The 15,153-nt window shown below is 47.9% G+C and overlaps 1 protein-coding gene across 2 annotated transcripts; it reads right to left on the reverse strand.

Moving 5' to 3' along the window:
- Positions 1–12,158: 12,158 nt before the first annotated feature.
- Positions 12,159–13,890, reverse strand: LOC100284251 (flavonol 4-sulfotransferase). Of its 2 annotated transcripts, XM_008680183.4 has the most exons (2): positions 13,564–13,890; positions 12,159–13,461 (listed from the first exon to the last, which is right to left on the reverse strand). In XM_008680183.4, the coding sequence occupies exon 2, from the start codon at positions 13,457–13,459 to the stop codon at positions 12,443–12,445; it is 1,017 nt and encodes a 338-aa protein (XP_008678405.1). In that variant the 5' UTR covers positions 13,460–13,461; positions 13,564–13,890; the 3' UTR covers positions 12,159–12,442. The 2 variants fall into 2 exon arrangements, with proteins under 2 accessions (XP_008678405.1, NP_001150618.1); NM_001157146.1 differs by having other exon boundaries at positions 12,360–13,890.
- Between the last annotated feature and the right edge of the window lie 1,263 nt (positions 13,891–15,153).

Here is a 15,153-nt window from a genome sequence, read left to right on the forward strand (position 1 = left end):
TGGTATGAGCGCCTTCGCGACTTCCTCATCGAAAAGGGCTTCAAGATCGGGACCGTCGACACAACTCTCTTCACAAAGAAACATAACGGTGATATTTTCATTTGTCAAGTATATGTTGATGATATAATCTTTGGCTCGACAAATGACTGTCATTGCAAGGAATTTGGTGAGTTGATGTCGAAGGAGTTCGAGATGTCAATGATTGGTGAGCTAACGTACTTCCTCGGCTTTCAAGTCAAGCAAATGAAAGATGGTAACTTTCTCTCACAAGAGAAGTATACCAAAGACTTGTTGAAAAGGTTCAACATGGAGAAGTGCAAACCAATCAAGACCCCCATGCCTACAAATGGACATCTCGACTTAGATGAGGGAGGTAACCCGGTTAATCAAACTCTCTACCGTTCTATGATTGGTAGTTTATTATACCTTACCGCATCTAGGCCCGATATTATGTTTAGTGTCTGCATGTGTGCTAGATTTCAATCTAATCCTAAGAAAGCTCATCTTCGCGCTGTTAAGAGAATTCTTAGGTATCTCAGGCACACCACAAGCATTGGTCTGTGGTATCCCAAAGGAGCTACTTTTGATTTAATTGGCTATTTCGATTCGGATTATGCCGGTTGCAAAATTGATAGGAAAAGTACTTCTGGGGGATGCCATCTGCTTGGTAGATCACTAGTTTCATGGACATCCAAAAAGCAAAATAGTGTTGCCTTGTCAACTGCCAAAGCGGAATACATTGCCGCAGGTGCTTGTTGCACACAAATTTTATATATGAAACAAACTCTTCTAGACTATGGCGTAGTTCTAGAAAAGGTACCTTTGTTGTGTGATAATGAGAGTGCTGTTAAAATTGCTAATAACCCTGTACAACACTCTCGCACCAAGCACATTGATATCCGTCATCACTTCCTTAGAGATCATGTTGCTAAAGGAGATATCATTTTAGAAGGAGTGAGGTCGGAAGATCAATTAGCGGATATTTTCACTAAGCCACTTGATAAGACCCGCTTTTGCATGTTGAGGAATGAACTAAATATTCTTGATCTCAGAAATTTTATGTAAAATGTCAAATAGTGTTGTCAAGCTTGCATTGCATGTTTAAATTCCTTGTATTGCATCTAGGACTTGTCTAACCTAGTTGAGATAACCGCCAACAAAGCGAGTGAAAAAGCTTAACTCGGGTCAAACCTGACAAGTCTTAGTTTTAAGCTTTTAGCACTTAAATTCTTACTTTTTATGTAATTGTTGGTTCTTGAAATATGCATGAGGTACTGCACTTAGGGGGAGTATTCAAAACTCAAATCACTCATGAAAACCCCTAGTGCAAGCCAAAATGCAAATTTCACCATTTGCCTATTTTCTCTAAAAATTATCTAGCCTATGGCAAAATATTTTGAAAAGTATATGAGGCTGCCAATACCTATCCCAACAAGTGTTATTTTGTGTGATTATAAGTTGGGATTTGGTTTGGCTGAAAAGTAGATAGAAAAATTCAAAATTTTCCAAACTCCCTCTGTCTGGGCTCACCGGACAGTCCGGTGTGCACCGGACACTGCACTGTGCAATGTCCGGTGCACCGGCAGCCGCGCGCTAAAATCCTTTTTTCCTGTGCGCTGTCCGGTGGCTCACCGGACAGCTACTGTGCGCTGTCTGGTGTGCACCGGACAGGCACTGTAGACTGTCCGGTGCGCCCATATCGCGTTTTAAAAAAAGGCCTCCAGCCCGAGACCGAGCCAGAGGCTCATTTCCAGCGCTCTCTCTCTGTCTCTCTGGCGATTCCCTTTCCCCCACCGGCGACCTTCCCTCTCCGGCGACCACCGTACTCCGGCGACCGTGCTCCGCCTGGGCTTGTCCTCTCCCTCTCGGTGAGCAGCCCATCCATCTCTCCCTCAGTTCTCTCTCACTCTCTGTTCTGGTGAGCAGAGGCTCCCATTTCCACCGTTTGTGAATTTCTTCAAATCCTGTGAATCCCAGTGACTCCAAATGGTGGAATGTGTTCCTATGTGTGCCTTGATCACTCCTGCAGGTTATTAGCTCCTTCGGGAGGGTTTTCACACCTCAAATGCCCATTTCACCGAAAACCTAATTCCCCGCACACCACGTGCTCGGTGAAATACCCAAACCAGCCAAAAATGCTCCAATTGAACCCAAATTTTTCAGGCACCTTCACAACACTTCCAGCAACATACTTGCCAAATTTCACGCCAATCCGAGTTTTCAGGCTTCAATTTCACTCAATTCCCCGTTTCGAGCGATCGTTTCCGAGCCGGGTGCCCAAATCTCGTTTTCTTCGCCTAAATTCAAACTAAGCACACACTTCACTCATATTCACCTATATAAACCTATTCGTGAAGTATCGGCTCAATTCCATGTCGTTTCGTGCCTCAATTCGAATTCCAAACCTCCTATGGCACTATTTATCGTTCAAATGTCGTTTTCACGCCGTTTGACCTATCGATCGTCTCGTCTCGTGTTTTCTGTGCCATATCTCTCTGTGTGTATTTATTCACATTTCATATACTTATGACTATGTGACTAATACGTGCTCACCTCTTCTGTCATTTCAGTGACCTTGATTGCCCGTGTGCCGTCTCCCGCCCTGCCTGGATCGTCACCTCTCGTGTGAGCTTTCTAGGTAGTCATCTCATCTTTTGCTAATCTATTGGTCATTTTCGCTCTGTGCTTAGTCACTCTCTCTCATTTGCAGACATCAGTTCAGGATGCCGCGCACGAAGAATGTGTCGGCGCCAGGGGGAGGCGATGATGAGGATCCTCGTCGCCCCTTCAGGCAGGTCAAGGGAACGACCGTTTACTTGGAGCAGCAGGAAGGCCGCAAGAAGCGGCGTACGGACAGAGCAGCCCGTGCAGCGGCAGCGGCTGCAGCAGCCGCTGCGCAGGCCGAGCTTGGAGATCAGCCGCAGACTCCGTCAGACCAGATCGCATACCTTGTTCGTCGTCTCGCCTCCCGGCGCTCCTCCACTCACACCTCTGCTTCCACTCCGCCACCCACTTTGCCTGCTCCCGTCACTCCTATTGCTCCATCCACCTCCACAGCCATACCCGCTACCTCCACTACGCCAGCTTCCACTGCTCCTCCTCCTCCCGCTCCCGCTTCAGCTCCTCCTGTCCCTCCACCTCGATTCCGGGAGCGCGATGAGACTGAGGTTCGACCCCTGGCTACGGATCCTCGACTATTTGACCTTCAGCGTGCTACAGCGGCACGGGTACATAGGTTCAGATACGTACCCGTGGAGTCTTGGCTACCGGCTCAGAGAGACCCTGCAGCAGGTGACCTGTTCAGCACTCGTATTCAGGAGTCATTTTTCAGAGCTCAGATGTCTGCTCAGATAGCTCTGCGAGTGCACCGGCTTTTGAATCTTCCAGCCTTTCTGCTTGCAGCCGGTGCTGACTCTGAGGCGCACCTCACCTATCTGCCTGGCCTTCAGACCCTTTTGACTACCAGCGGCAGGTATGTTGAGGAGTGGGTACGAGACTTCTATGCCTCTGTATGGATTGACCCGGATCATCACTGGATGAGGTTCCGTTTTGAGTGAGAGGATGTCACCATTACTGCCAGTCAGATCCGCCAGCTCTTTGGATTCCCCGAGTCGACGACTCGCCTTCACAGCCTCTGCTACAGCACTTCTGACCCTCCTCGTCGCCCTCACGGCGGTGTGGCTCCGGGTACTGCTCACGTCGCGGCTCTGTTCCGCCCACCCTTCTCAGATGAGTCGCGACGTTCACCGGCAGATTTTACTACAGCAGCCAAGTATTTATATGAGCTTATCAGACGAACTCTTCTGCCGAGGATGGGTTACAGGGAGGCTACCACTCATATTCAGCTTTGGCTCCTTGGTGCCCTGGTCTCTCACTCTAAGTTTGACGTTGTGGACTTCCTAATTTGTGAGATCGAGGACACCGTTTTGGATGGGATTCGTGCTCGTCGGCAGTTGCCCTATGCTCACTACTTATGCCACATCTTTGCGCAGCTGATTCAGCCTCCTCGATTTTAGGGCATTCTTGAGGCCTCCCGCCTCGTTTTTGGTTCCTACCGTCCTGCGCCTGAGATTCCTGTGCCAGCTTCTGCTCCTGTTTTTGACTCTCAGGCCGAGGATGCAGCTCTTCGTCAGTTCGACACCCAGGGTACAACAGCTGATGATGATGATGATGATGATGATGATTTTGGGGTTCCTCCTCCACCTCCGCCTCCTATGCCTCCATGCTCACATGATCATGAGGCTGGGAGTTCTCGTGCTGCCCCTGCTACTCCTCAGGCTATGGACCCTGCTCTTGCTTCGATTCTCCAGACTCTCACTCAGCAGCAGGCTCACCTGGCAGCCGAGCAGGCCCGGTTATCCGAGAGGATGCTCTCAATGTTTCAGAACATGCAGGACAGGCAGGATGCGCTTCAGCAGCAGCTACTTCAGGATCGGGCTGAGAGTAGGGCATTTATGGCTCTTATGCTACAGCAGTCTGGTGTCCCAGTACCTCCGGTTCTGTCTGCTCCACCTCCTCCGCTTAACGCTCCAGTTGTGCCATCGATTTTGTCAGGACCCCCTGTTGGTACCTCTCCGCTCCGGCCGGTCACTTTGGCGTTCACCTCTCCGGTTCTCAGCTCTGTCTGCCCGCAGCTGCCAGTGCCACCAGCATCTGCTGTTACCACTACTGTTGTGGCAGTATCTGTGACCACTTCTGTTTCGGTAGCTCCTGCAGCACGGCCTCAGTCCGAGTCAGTACCAGCTCCAGCTTCTACCGCAGATCCTAGATCCGAGACTGACTCTGACCCTCCGCCGGCGTTCGCTCTGCTGCCTCGACCGCGACCGGATGCGCCCCCGCCGCCTCCTCCTGCTTCAGATGTTTAGGTTCGGGTACCCTTTTGGTGTTTGACACCAAAGGGGGAGAGATATGAGTTGTGAGAGCTAGGGGGAGTTAGAGAGTTAGTAGAGAGTCATTTTGATGTAATATATGTGCTTGCTACTCTCTGTACTAGCTTGATGTTTTTGGCTCACAAACTCGACATATACTCTCGTTGCTTATGATTGACTGTGTGTATTATGTTTTCACCTTATATTTTATCACCAGTCTTCTAGTTCTTGTTTCATTGATTTAACTTCACTTTTATATGAACAAGAATCTTATGATGTGTATGCGCTCACTCTTATTATTATGGTACACATTCTTTCTGTCAAAAATTACTGAGTATAACTAACCATTCTTTCTATTGACAGAAACTTCAAAACAAACTACTCTCACAAAACTTGTAGGGTTGTCATCAATCACCAAAAAGGGGGAGATTGAAAGCATCTAGGCCCTTGGTTGGTTTTAGTGATTAATGACAACGCAATATTATATGTGACTAACGTGTGTTTTGCAGAGACAAATGGTAAGTTAGGTCGCATGACAGGTAGAAGTACTACAACAGTGAAAACAATCCCGGAGATAAGAACTCGAAGCGACGGCTAAAACGACGAAACAAAAGGCAAAGGTCTACGGAGTCCGAGTGTCAAGGAGATGTGGACACTCGCGATTTAGTTAGATCTTTTATTCTCTTTTAGCCGTACTATAAAGAGGGGTTGTCAATGAGTAGTTTGACCAAGAGAGTTCTAGTGTAGTGTTGGTGCACAATCACACTCACATTCAGTGCTAGGTGTCACTCTAGAACTCACTCACAAGTTAGAACGAAAACCGTCTTGAAAATCAGCTGAAAAACAAGAAGTAGGGTTTATGTCCCTGGGGGCACCGGACTGTCCGGTGTGCACCGGACTGTCCGGTGCACCCTCTGCCAGGTGGGACCAGGCTGGTCCGAGGAAGAGGTTTCCTCCACAGAAAACCCGAGAGCGGCTGTTTCAGAGTTGAATTTTAGTGGCGCACCGGACATCGCACCGGACTGTCCGGTGTGCACCGGACAGTGACTGTTCACTGTCCGGTGTCCCATGAGTCCAACGGCTAGCTGTCAGAACTAGCTGTTGGAATCGACCGTTGGCGCACCGGTGGCGCACCGGTGGCACACCGGACTGTCCGGTGCGCCAGTGCGCAGAAAGTTGCCTGTAACGGCTAGTTGGTGGGTGAGGGCTATTTATACCCCTTCCACCCACCATATTCAATGTCTTGCACTCCACATTTATTCCAGCACATTGCTAGAGCATTGCAAGCACCAAAAGCCTAGTGAGGAGATTAGAGAATCTTAATTCGCGTTTTGTTCCTCATTAGCGCTAGCGAGAGCCACCTAGAGCACACACCACTTGCATTAGGCTTCTCTTGGTCAAGCGAAAGTCTACGGCTTGTTACTCTTGGTGATCGGCATCACCTAGACGGCTTGGTGGCGTTGGGAGCTTGGTGATCACCGTAAAGATCTTGTTGGTGACCCGACTCAAGTTTGTAAGCGGTCTCGAGGGATCCACCGCGCCGGAGTGGCAAAGGATCATCTCGTAGTGAGCACTTGGTTCTTGCGAGGACCAAGGGGGAGCGATACCCTTGCGCGGGTGCTCCAACGAGGACTAGTGGAGAGTGCCGACTCTTCGATACCTCAGGAAAAATTGGAGGAGTCTTCTAAACTTTGCTTTACATTCCGCACTTAATTCAAGCACTTTACATTGTGTATTTGTTTAGCAAGTATTTGAAGTATTGTCTTAGCATTGTTGCATTTCTAGTATTATATTCTTAGTGCTAGTTGTTGGGGTGAAGTTGGGCTCTTGCTTAGCTCTTGCTTAGTCTTTAATTAGTGTTGATTTTTAGAAAAGCCCAATTCACCCCCCTCTTGGGCATCGTGATCCTTTCACAACATTCGTGGTTAAAATATAACGCACGTTGATTCCAAGCCGTATTGTGTCTAATCACAGTAAAAGTAAAGCCCAGGGCTTGCTACGGCCCCATCACCACAAGATTGTCTCTATCAAAAGTAAACCAGAATCTCACCAGAGCCTGGCCCAAGTGGGAACGTTGAACGCTTCTAATCTGAACATGCCTAATCTCCAAGAGATACTCATGGACAATGTCATCGAAAAAGGGAAATTGACCTCATGCTCTGGAAGCGGTTGAACAAGGACAATACCCCAATCTTCATGAGCAGGCGGTTGCGGGCGGGTTACAGTATGTACCATGATCTCCTGGTGATCAATTTGTTGAGCCGTGAAGCCAAGAGGAAGAAAAGGAGCGTGATCAACTCGATGGAAAGCCATTCCTTCCAAGACTTCAGGGGGCGGGCTCTTCTGACACGGCGCACACACTCCCCGCAGAGGAGGGTTTGGCAATGGCGGAATTGCCCACGGTAGCGAGGCGGAGGAGGGTTTTGCGCACAGTGCAAGTTCTGTGGAAGGTGAAGAGCCGCTTCTCGGAAGAACCGCCTGAGCAAACTCACCAAAGTTATTAAAAAAAAGCGGGTGAGAAGGCCCATCTGCAGGCAAGGGGCGAGCAGTCTTGAACCACAACTGCGGGGGGAATTCCTAAGCGACGTCTGCAAACTTACTGGGGAAGGTAAGAAAATCTCTTTTACAATTTTGTCTAGGAAATCCGAATATTTGGCAGATATTGCCTAAAAAAGAGTTGGTCCTGTTGGAATGAGAATCATCCGACACAGTAGCAGAGGCAGCATTAATGCTGAGGGCAGATTTATTCATAACGGTATCCTGGCGACGATTCAGTATCTTCTTGGGCCGCCAAATTAATTTCCACGAGGCCCAAGGACGCGCTCGAGAACTCCTCAAAGAATACCAAAGGTTAGGCCTTACAATGTGGCCGGAACTAAGATTTGAATGATTTTGAAAAGAAGTACGTCTAGCAATCTGCTCATGAGAGTATGAACGAGTGGCCGGCTGATCAACACGATGACGAGCAGGGAAAGAGATCCGATTGAACACCGAGAAACGTGGCTGCAAACGCCCAGCCCCGACGAGACCACCTAGGGGGACCAAATTCGCACCAGACAGAACTGGCGAGCGAACAATATCAGCAAATGAAGCTTTCTGAGTGCAACCACGGGAAACCAGAGTCCAAGAGCATGATTCTTCATCCGAGAAGAGCTGCCATTCTTTGATCCAATTAGGGCCACCATAATTCCAAAGATGGAGATAAGCTTTGAAAGATGAACAGTTAAATGAATGGCGCCTATAAACTGCAAAGCCCACTTCCTTGCAGGAAAGCGAAAATCGAAAAACCCGGTCTGACAGCTGAAGAGTCCTGAAAAGCTTTGCAGAACCACCAATGAAGGATTGAAGCAGAAGACCCACCGACTCTTCACACAAACGCGAACAGCACCTGCCGAAAGAAACGACAAGAAAGAACTCATGGCGGTTGAAAGTGCCCGGAAGCAAGTTAACCGGGCGATTAAACCTGTGAAGAATCCAATCCTGAAAACGAAGGCCGACAGAAAAATCCAGAGAAGCGGCAGGCAGAGGACCCCCCATTGCTCCAACGCACACGAAGGGGCGGAGCGCAAAAGCAGGGGGGCAACTGCGAGAGGTCAGACAGCGGCGGCGACGCCATCGCCGACAGCGGCAGCGGGGATGCACTCAGGGAGGGCCATTGGTTGCTAACCTTCGTTCACTCGCAGGGTTTTGACGAGTAAGCTCGTATCTATGATATGCTTAGGGTGTGACTTAAGCAAACAATGATCTCCTTTAATATGGTCGAGAAGGTCGATGAGAGTTTTGCTGCCAGATTCGTGTTGGGAGATCCGAGGGATGTCATGGGGGTGGTGCCATTGATAGAAGCTTGTTCAGAAAAGTAGGACAAAATTCAGGCTCTAAGAGAGAGCATATACATTAGTAATTAGAAAGATGTGTTGGAGTATGTCATTGTCACCATGATGGACAAAAACAGAGTGGCCAGGCAACAAGGATGCCACCAGAGCTCTCAACGGCAGGAACAGACTCTAGGTCAAGCAGCCCGTTGGTGCCGATCCGGGCGCCAGATCGGCGCCAATCATTGCGATAAATACCGACGGCGGCACTCTCTGCGGAAGTGCGAATGGTCCATGTGCGAGGGCCGGGCGGTCCGTGACCTGGCGCAGAGGCTAGGGTTTCTACCCGACGAGCCAGACGACCCGTGACTGATGCTAGGGTTTCTGCCTATCAGATCTTTAGGAGTTGCTCTATTTAAATTACGAAAACCAATGCACACTCTAAGCTTTCTAGATTCCTTCTTCTCCATCGGCACAATATTGAAGACCCACTCTGCATATCTACAAGGTCTAAAAAATTGGCTTCTAAGAGCCGATGAATTTCGTCCTTAATCCTAGGGAGTAGGTCTCGATGAAATTATCTTGGTCTCTGCTTAAAAGGCCTGAACCGGATTTGATAGGCAGTCGATCTTGGAGTAATTCCAAGGAAAGTAACCAGAATATTCTTTTAATAAACCGACCATTTCATTTCTAGAATCGGCTTACAGGGTCTTGTTCACAAAAGTCGGCCTTGGTGTTTTACCAACTCCTATATCAATCTCCTCCAAAGAATCGGCCGATGTAAATCCCTATCCTAACTTATTGAGATCTCTAAACTTCTCTATGGTGCTCCCTTCAAAGGAATTAGATGTTCTCTGCATGGCTGGCCTCAGAGGTCGGACCGTTTGCGACACCGGACTCGTGCTGCGGCATTCCCTGGCAGGAGCCGGACTGTTCATCCTTAGAGGCCGGACTGTCCGCGATAGGGGCTAAGCCCTGTGAATCTTTGTATTCTACCTCGGGCCGTCAGGCCTCGTGGGTCGGACTGTTCGCGACCTAGGGTATGCTCTTTTTGGATGTACTCATTATTTAACTTTTACTTGGGATTTATCTGATTTTTCATCGGCTCTAACATTACAGGAATGGAGCCTTTCTTATCTACACTTATGAATTGATAATCAGAAAATAAACTCATGTGAGACATGTGGCAGTCTCATAGGTCTAAAGTACAGGGGCATCGACCATGGCAATGCAGATCGATGCATCAGCATGTACTTGTTCTATATCGTAGCCTACCCATTGCAACAATATTTGATGTAAAATAGAAGGTACAAATTGATTTGCATGGATCCAATATCTACCTAAGATTAGACTATAATTTCCTTCTACATGGGTGACAGAATGCAGCAGCAAGGGTCTTGGTCTCGATGGTTAACTCAATGGATGTGACTCCCTTGGCTTTAATCGAACTGTCGGTGCCAACACCGCTGAGCGTCTTGTTAGTCTTGATTAGTTCGTCATCCTGCTTCCTTAATTTTCTGTACAATGAGTAAGGTATTAAATTCACGGTCGCCCCTCCATCTACCAACATTTTAGCAATTGGTATTCGATCGATATGATCATGCACAAAGAGCGGCTTTAAATGGTTGACTGATTCTTTTGGCTTAGTGAAGGCGGTCACTTTAGAGGCAAAATCAAATTGAGCAACGACAAGTTCATCATCACCGATAATATGCAATCGGTTGAGAACATAATAAAATCTACATCCATAGCTAGGTGCTCTGGCGAGGCTCCGTAGTCGACCAAGTCCTCTCCTAGCATGTCATCCTCTTCGGTATTATCTTCCTCCATAGGTGTTGGCACGTTGTCGAATGCATTTTGGCGTGGCGTGGACGGTCCGGACTCGAGGATTGGTCGGTCCACAATGGATGCAGACAATATGGCTTTAGAAGCCGGACTGTCCACCATGGATGGTGGACAGTCTGGTTTTAGAAGCCAGACTATCCACGGTGGATGCAAACGGTCTGACTTTAACAAAATGAATTCATGACATATCCAATCCTGATGGATTGTAAGATTGGTTGATTATTCTCTGCGTTTATTTTTGTAGAAAGATTGATGGACTGGAGCCCCCGACACCTAAGCTGCACTTAGGCCACCAGTTGGCTGCTCTAACCCTGATGGTAATGCAAGCAAGTATGATGTGCCGATCGATTGACTGTCAGATTGTACGATCTCAGCATTTATAAAACAACCTTCTCCAATCCTAGCCTGCCAAACAGGCCTAAATCCCAGCCTGGAACAGTTCTCTAGCCTAGAAGAATTCTAGGCTAAAAAGAGTGAAAAAGCCGGATGCACTAGAACAGTTCCTGGCCTGGAACAGTTACTAGGCTGCCCAACAAGCCCTTAAATGAATATTAGGTATGTGCCCGTGCGTTGCCACGAGGCGAGAGAGCGGCGCCTAGGCTATAAATATATTTTTTATTTGTAAACACTAAGATACATGTGGTTTGGTGGTTAGCTTTAAATTTCTGGAGTACGGGGTTGTGGGTTCAAATGCTCATTCTACACTATTTTTTGTGGACGCTGGGTGTGGGGAGAGTGAAGCCGTGGTAGCACCAGGTGTCCACATTAGGTATGTGCCCGTGCGTTGCCACGAGACGGGGAAGCGTGGGGAGCGGCGCCTAGGCTACAAATATATTTTTTGTTTATTTGTAAACATCAAGGTATGTGTGATCTAGTGGTTAGCCTCAAATTTCTAAAGTAGAGGGGTGTGGGTTTATGTGCTGGTTTTGCACTATTTTTTGTGGACGCTTGACGTGAGGGTAAAGCCGTGGTAGCACCCCAGCCCCACATTAGATTCTTAATAGATAGTAGAGATACATCTAAAATTAACTAATCTATCCATTTTAAAATAGTAATAATTTTAGGTCTTGTTTTTATCTATAATCAAATAGATAAAGATGAACCTAGACTCATGTATAAAACAAATACATCAAATATTATATAAATCTATTAATTAACTAAAACAAACTTTAATTTAAAACGGAGGGAGCATTAATTAAATCCTGAGAGTGGGGAATCACGAGTAGCCTCTTTTATGCCTCGTCACTATAGAGCCGGCCTCTGGAGGCAGGGGGAAAAAAATTTGTTGCAGCCCGGTTGCAAACCACTCTGTTTGCAGCCCCTCACAAAAAGGAGGATAGACCCTACCTACAGATTCATCAAATAACGTTTTAGTTGTGTTATTAGTCTGCAGGTGAGACATATTCTCTTTTTTATGAGGGGCTGCAAACAGGCTGGTTTACCGCCAGGCAGCAACCAATTTTTTTCCGGCAGGGAGGGAGAGCCGGAGAGTACGATCACAAGTTACATCATTTCACGATGATTTCTCGTAATAATGTGACCTCCGTTTTCTCTCTATAAATTACAGCTAATTTAAATAACTGACTTTAATATAAAACGAACAACTTATCATAACCATGGATCGCCATATTTCTTATGGTAAAAGTAACATATATAAAAGCGTAGTTATAGAGTAATTTTTTCGAGTAGAAAGATCCCATTACATAAATACTACACAAAGATTATTCTTGACAAACATCATCACACAATCGAAAGACACGGCTAATCAAAATATAGGGCTGGCTAGATCCCTTGATCTTTGTCTTTTGAGCATAGAAAGATCCCGTTACGTAAATACTGCAACATGCGCAAACGATTAGTTATTCTGGACAAACAGCATCACACAAACAAAAGCCATGCATGGATAGTAATCAAAATTCAAAACACGAGACCAGATCCCTGGAGCTTGTCTTCGAAAACGGCGTCGACCTTCTTGCCCATCTCTTTTGTCAAGTGGTTCTCCCAGTCCCCAACCTTGCCCTTCCTGAAGAAGGTAGATTTTCCGATCACCGTGTTGTCTCCGCAATCAAGATCTCCGGTCCGATTGCTTTCCAAGCCGCTCAGCATCTCGAAGCTGCACAGCCTCACAATCTCCTCCGGGACCCCTCGCCCCTCTTCCTCGTCGGTGAACGGGACGGCGAAGAAGCCGGCGAGCGTCCTCACGGCACGCACCGGGTCCGCCACCATCTCCTCGTACCTGAGGAAAAGGACCCGCTCAGGCCTCGCCAGGCTCTCCTTCCAGTACTCGAGGTAGTGCTCCCAGACGGGCCCGAAAGGCGAGACCCCCTCGCAGAACATGGCCAGCGCGGCGTCCAGCTCCACGGGGGACCTGCCCCCGCGCATGCCCTTCACGAAGTGCCAGAGCGAGACGAACACGTCCTTGGGCTGCCGGCACAGGTACACGACGCGGCAGCCGGAGGTGGCCACGGCCGGCGGGAGCAGGGAGAGGGGCAGGTGCGTCCCGAGCAGCCTCGGCGACGGCAGCCTCTCGATGTCTGCCAGGCCCTGCCCTGGCGTGTGCACCTCCAGGTGCGGCACGGCCTCCTGCGGGTGCACGGTGAGCAGGGGGTGGTCGGCGGCGGCGAAGGCCTGGTGGTGGCGGCCGCGGGTCGTGATGGCGAAGGCCAGCGCCTTCAGCCACGTGGTCCCGCATTTCAGGTAGGTGGCGAGGACGATGTCGTCGGCGCGAGGCTTGTAGAGCTCTTTCACGGGGATGATGTTCTGGAGCCTGCCGGGGTTCAGCCAGTAGTTCTGGTACTGCACGAGCGATACCCACCCGCCTCTAGCCGGGAGAGTGGATACCAGGTCGCCGTAGCTCTTGGGTTGAGCGGCCTCGTCGGCTGAGGTGGGAGCTTTGGTGTCGATCTTGCTGGAGCCGGAAGCAGCTTGCGCCATGGCTTTGGTTCAGGAGAACGATGGCCGGTGGGATTAAATTGGCAGGAAATTAACAGTAAGATGAAGAGCAAGAACAGGATGATATGAGCTGCGGTAGGGGTCACCGGTGAGGATCGAGTTGGCGACGGCTCGTGTGCAGCAGGCAAGGCGACCGCGCGAGTCGAGCTGAAGTCCTATCTCTGTCACGAGCTTGGGCTTGCAGGGCACTCACTCAGCTCGTGTCGCTCGCTCGCTCGCCGTACCACCACCGCACTCGGTCGCGTCGCCACCCACTGCATGCGCGCCCACCGCCGACTGTCGCCACTCGACATTGCTTTGATCCGGGAAGCGTCCAATAAATACCTGCAGCACGCACCCTCAGGCCTCAGGCGATGGTGCGGGCACACAGGACACAGCACAGCAGCTCGCGACAAAGGACTACGGGAAGCAGTGAACAGTGAACACAGCCTACCACTTTTTATATTGTAGCACCATCGCTACCGACCAGGAGCCAACAGAGCGTGGAAAGCGCCAGAAACCGCACCGCGCCGAATGCCAGGGCCCAGGAGTCACCCCACCACCCCACCCGTGACGAGCTGTACAAGCAAAGTGCTGCTTGTTTCCACTGTTCTGAAACTCGCTTAGCTGAGAAGCGAAATTTTCTGAATGTTGTCTAGAAAATCTAAGGTACGGTTTGATTTACATATTGATAATGTAATGAGTAATCGATAACGTTAAATTATGTTTGTTTAAGTCCAACCGTAACCGATATCACACTACAAATTAATACCGCCTTATTCAAATTTGTTATCGTCGGTATTCAAATGTAAATCGTTATCATTACCATTTACGTTACATTTCAGAAACCAAATGACACCTAAGATGTTTGACAATCCTAATTATTTTTATTCATAAATTCTTTGTCTGGTCTATAAAATAAGATCTATAAAATAATATGGATGCTCCTGAGGCTGATAATAGCTCATTTTCAATGCTTTCTTAACCTTATTCTTTAATACTTTATAATATTGACAATTTTTTGTTACAATAAGATTTAGTCATAAATGTAACATGATTACAGTTCAACAATTAGTAATTTGTATAATATTTACTCATGCCACATAGCGGCAGCGATAGTATCAGATCGACAAAGTGACCATATCAGTTTCATCTCTTCAAGCGCTACCTTAGCTTCACCTATCCCAGCTAGGTTGGCTTCCAGATGTGGTAGTATCTTGTGTATGTCATACAAAATGTGAATCATCTAAATCACGCTCTCTAATAAAGTTGTGTAGGGCTTGACTGATTCTCAACAGGGTAGCGAGACAAGTTTAAAAGAATAGCGCTCCGAATGACTGCTTAATCACATTTCTTAGAGATGAATAAGCTTGATTGAACACCTCCTTTGATTCCACCGGGCTGTGATGCCGCCATTCAGAAACATGATACATTTGTTCCTTATAATAAGATGCTAGAAATCATTCTATGTTAGGATACCCCGAGTCTACAAGATAATAATTTCCTAAAAATAAGATGTTTCAGGTTTTATTACATTGCACAACTAGTTTTTAGATATATTACATTGCACAACTAGTTTCTAGATATATTAGAATGCACAAACAATTTTCTTAGCTTTAGGAAGATAGGGAGATTGTTCCTATAGTGTCATGTACTGATCTAGGTCAATCGACGACAACAAATGTAAACCTTATATC

This window comes from Zea mays, chromosome 1 (assembly GCF_902167145.1).
Source record: "Zea mays cultivar B73 chromosome 1, Zm-B73-REFERENCE-NAM-5.0, whole genome shotgun sequence".
Taxonomy (NCBI): domain Eukaryota; kingdom Viridiplantae; phylum Streptophyta; class Magnoliopsida; order Poales; family Poaceae; genus Zea; species Zea mays.

Coding starts and splice junctions, on each gene's coding strand:
- LOC100284251 (XM_008680183.4), bottom strand. CDS start 13,459: ATGGCGCAAGCTGCTTCCGGCTCCAGCAAGATCGACACCAAAGCTCCC.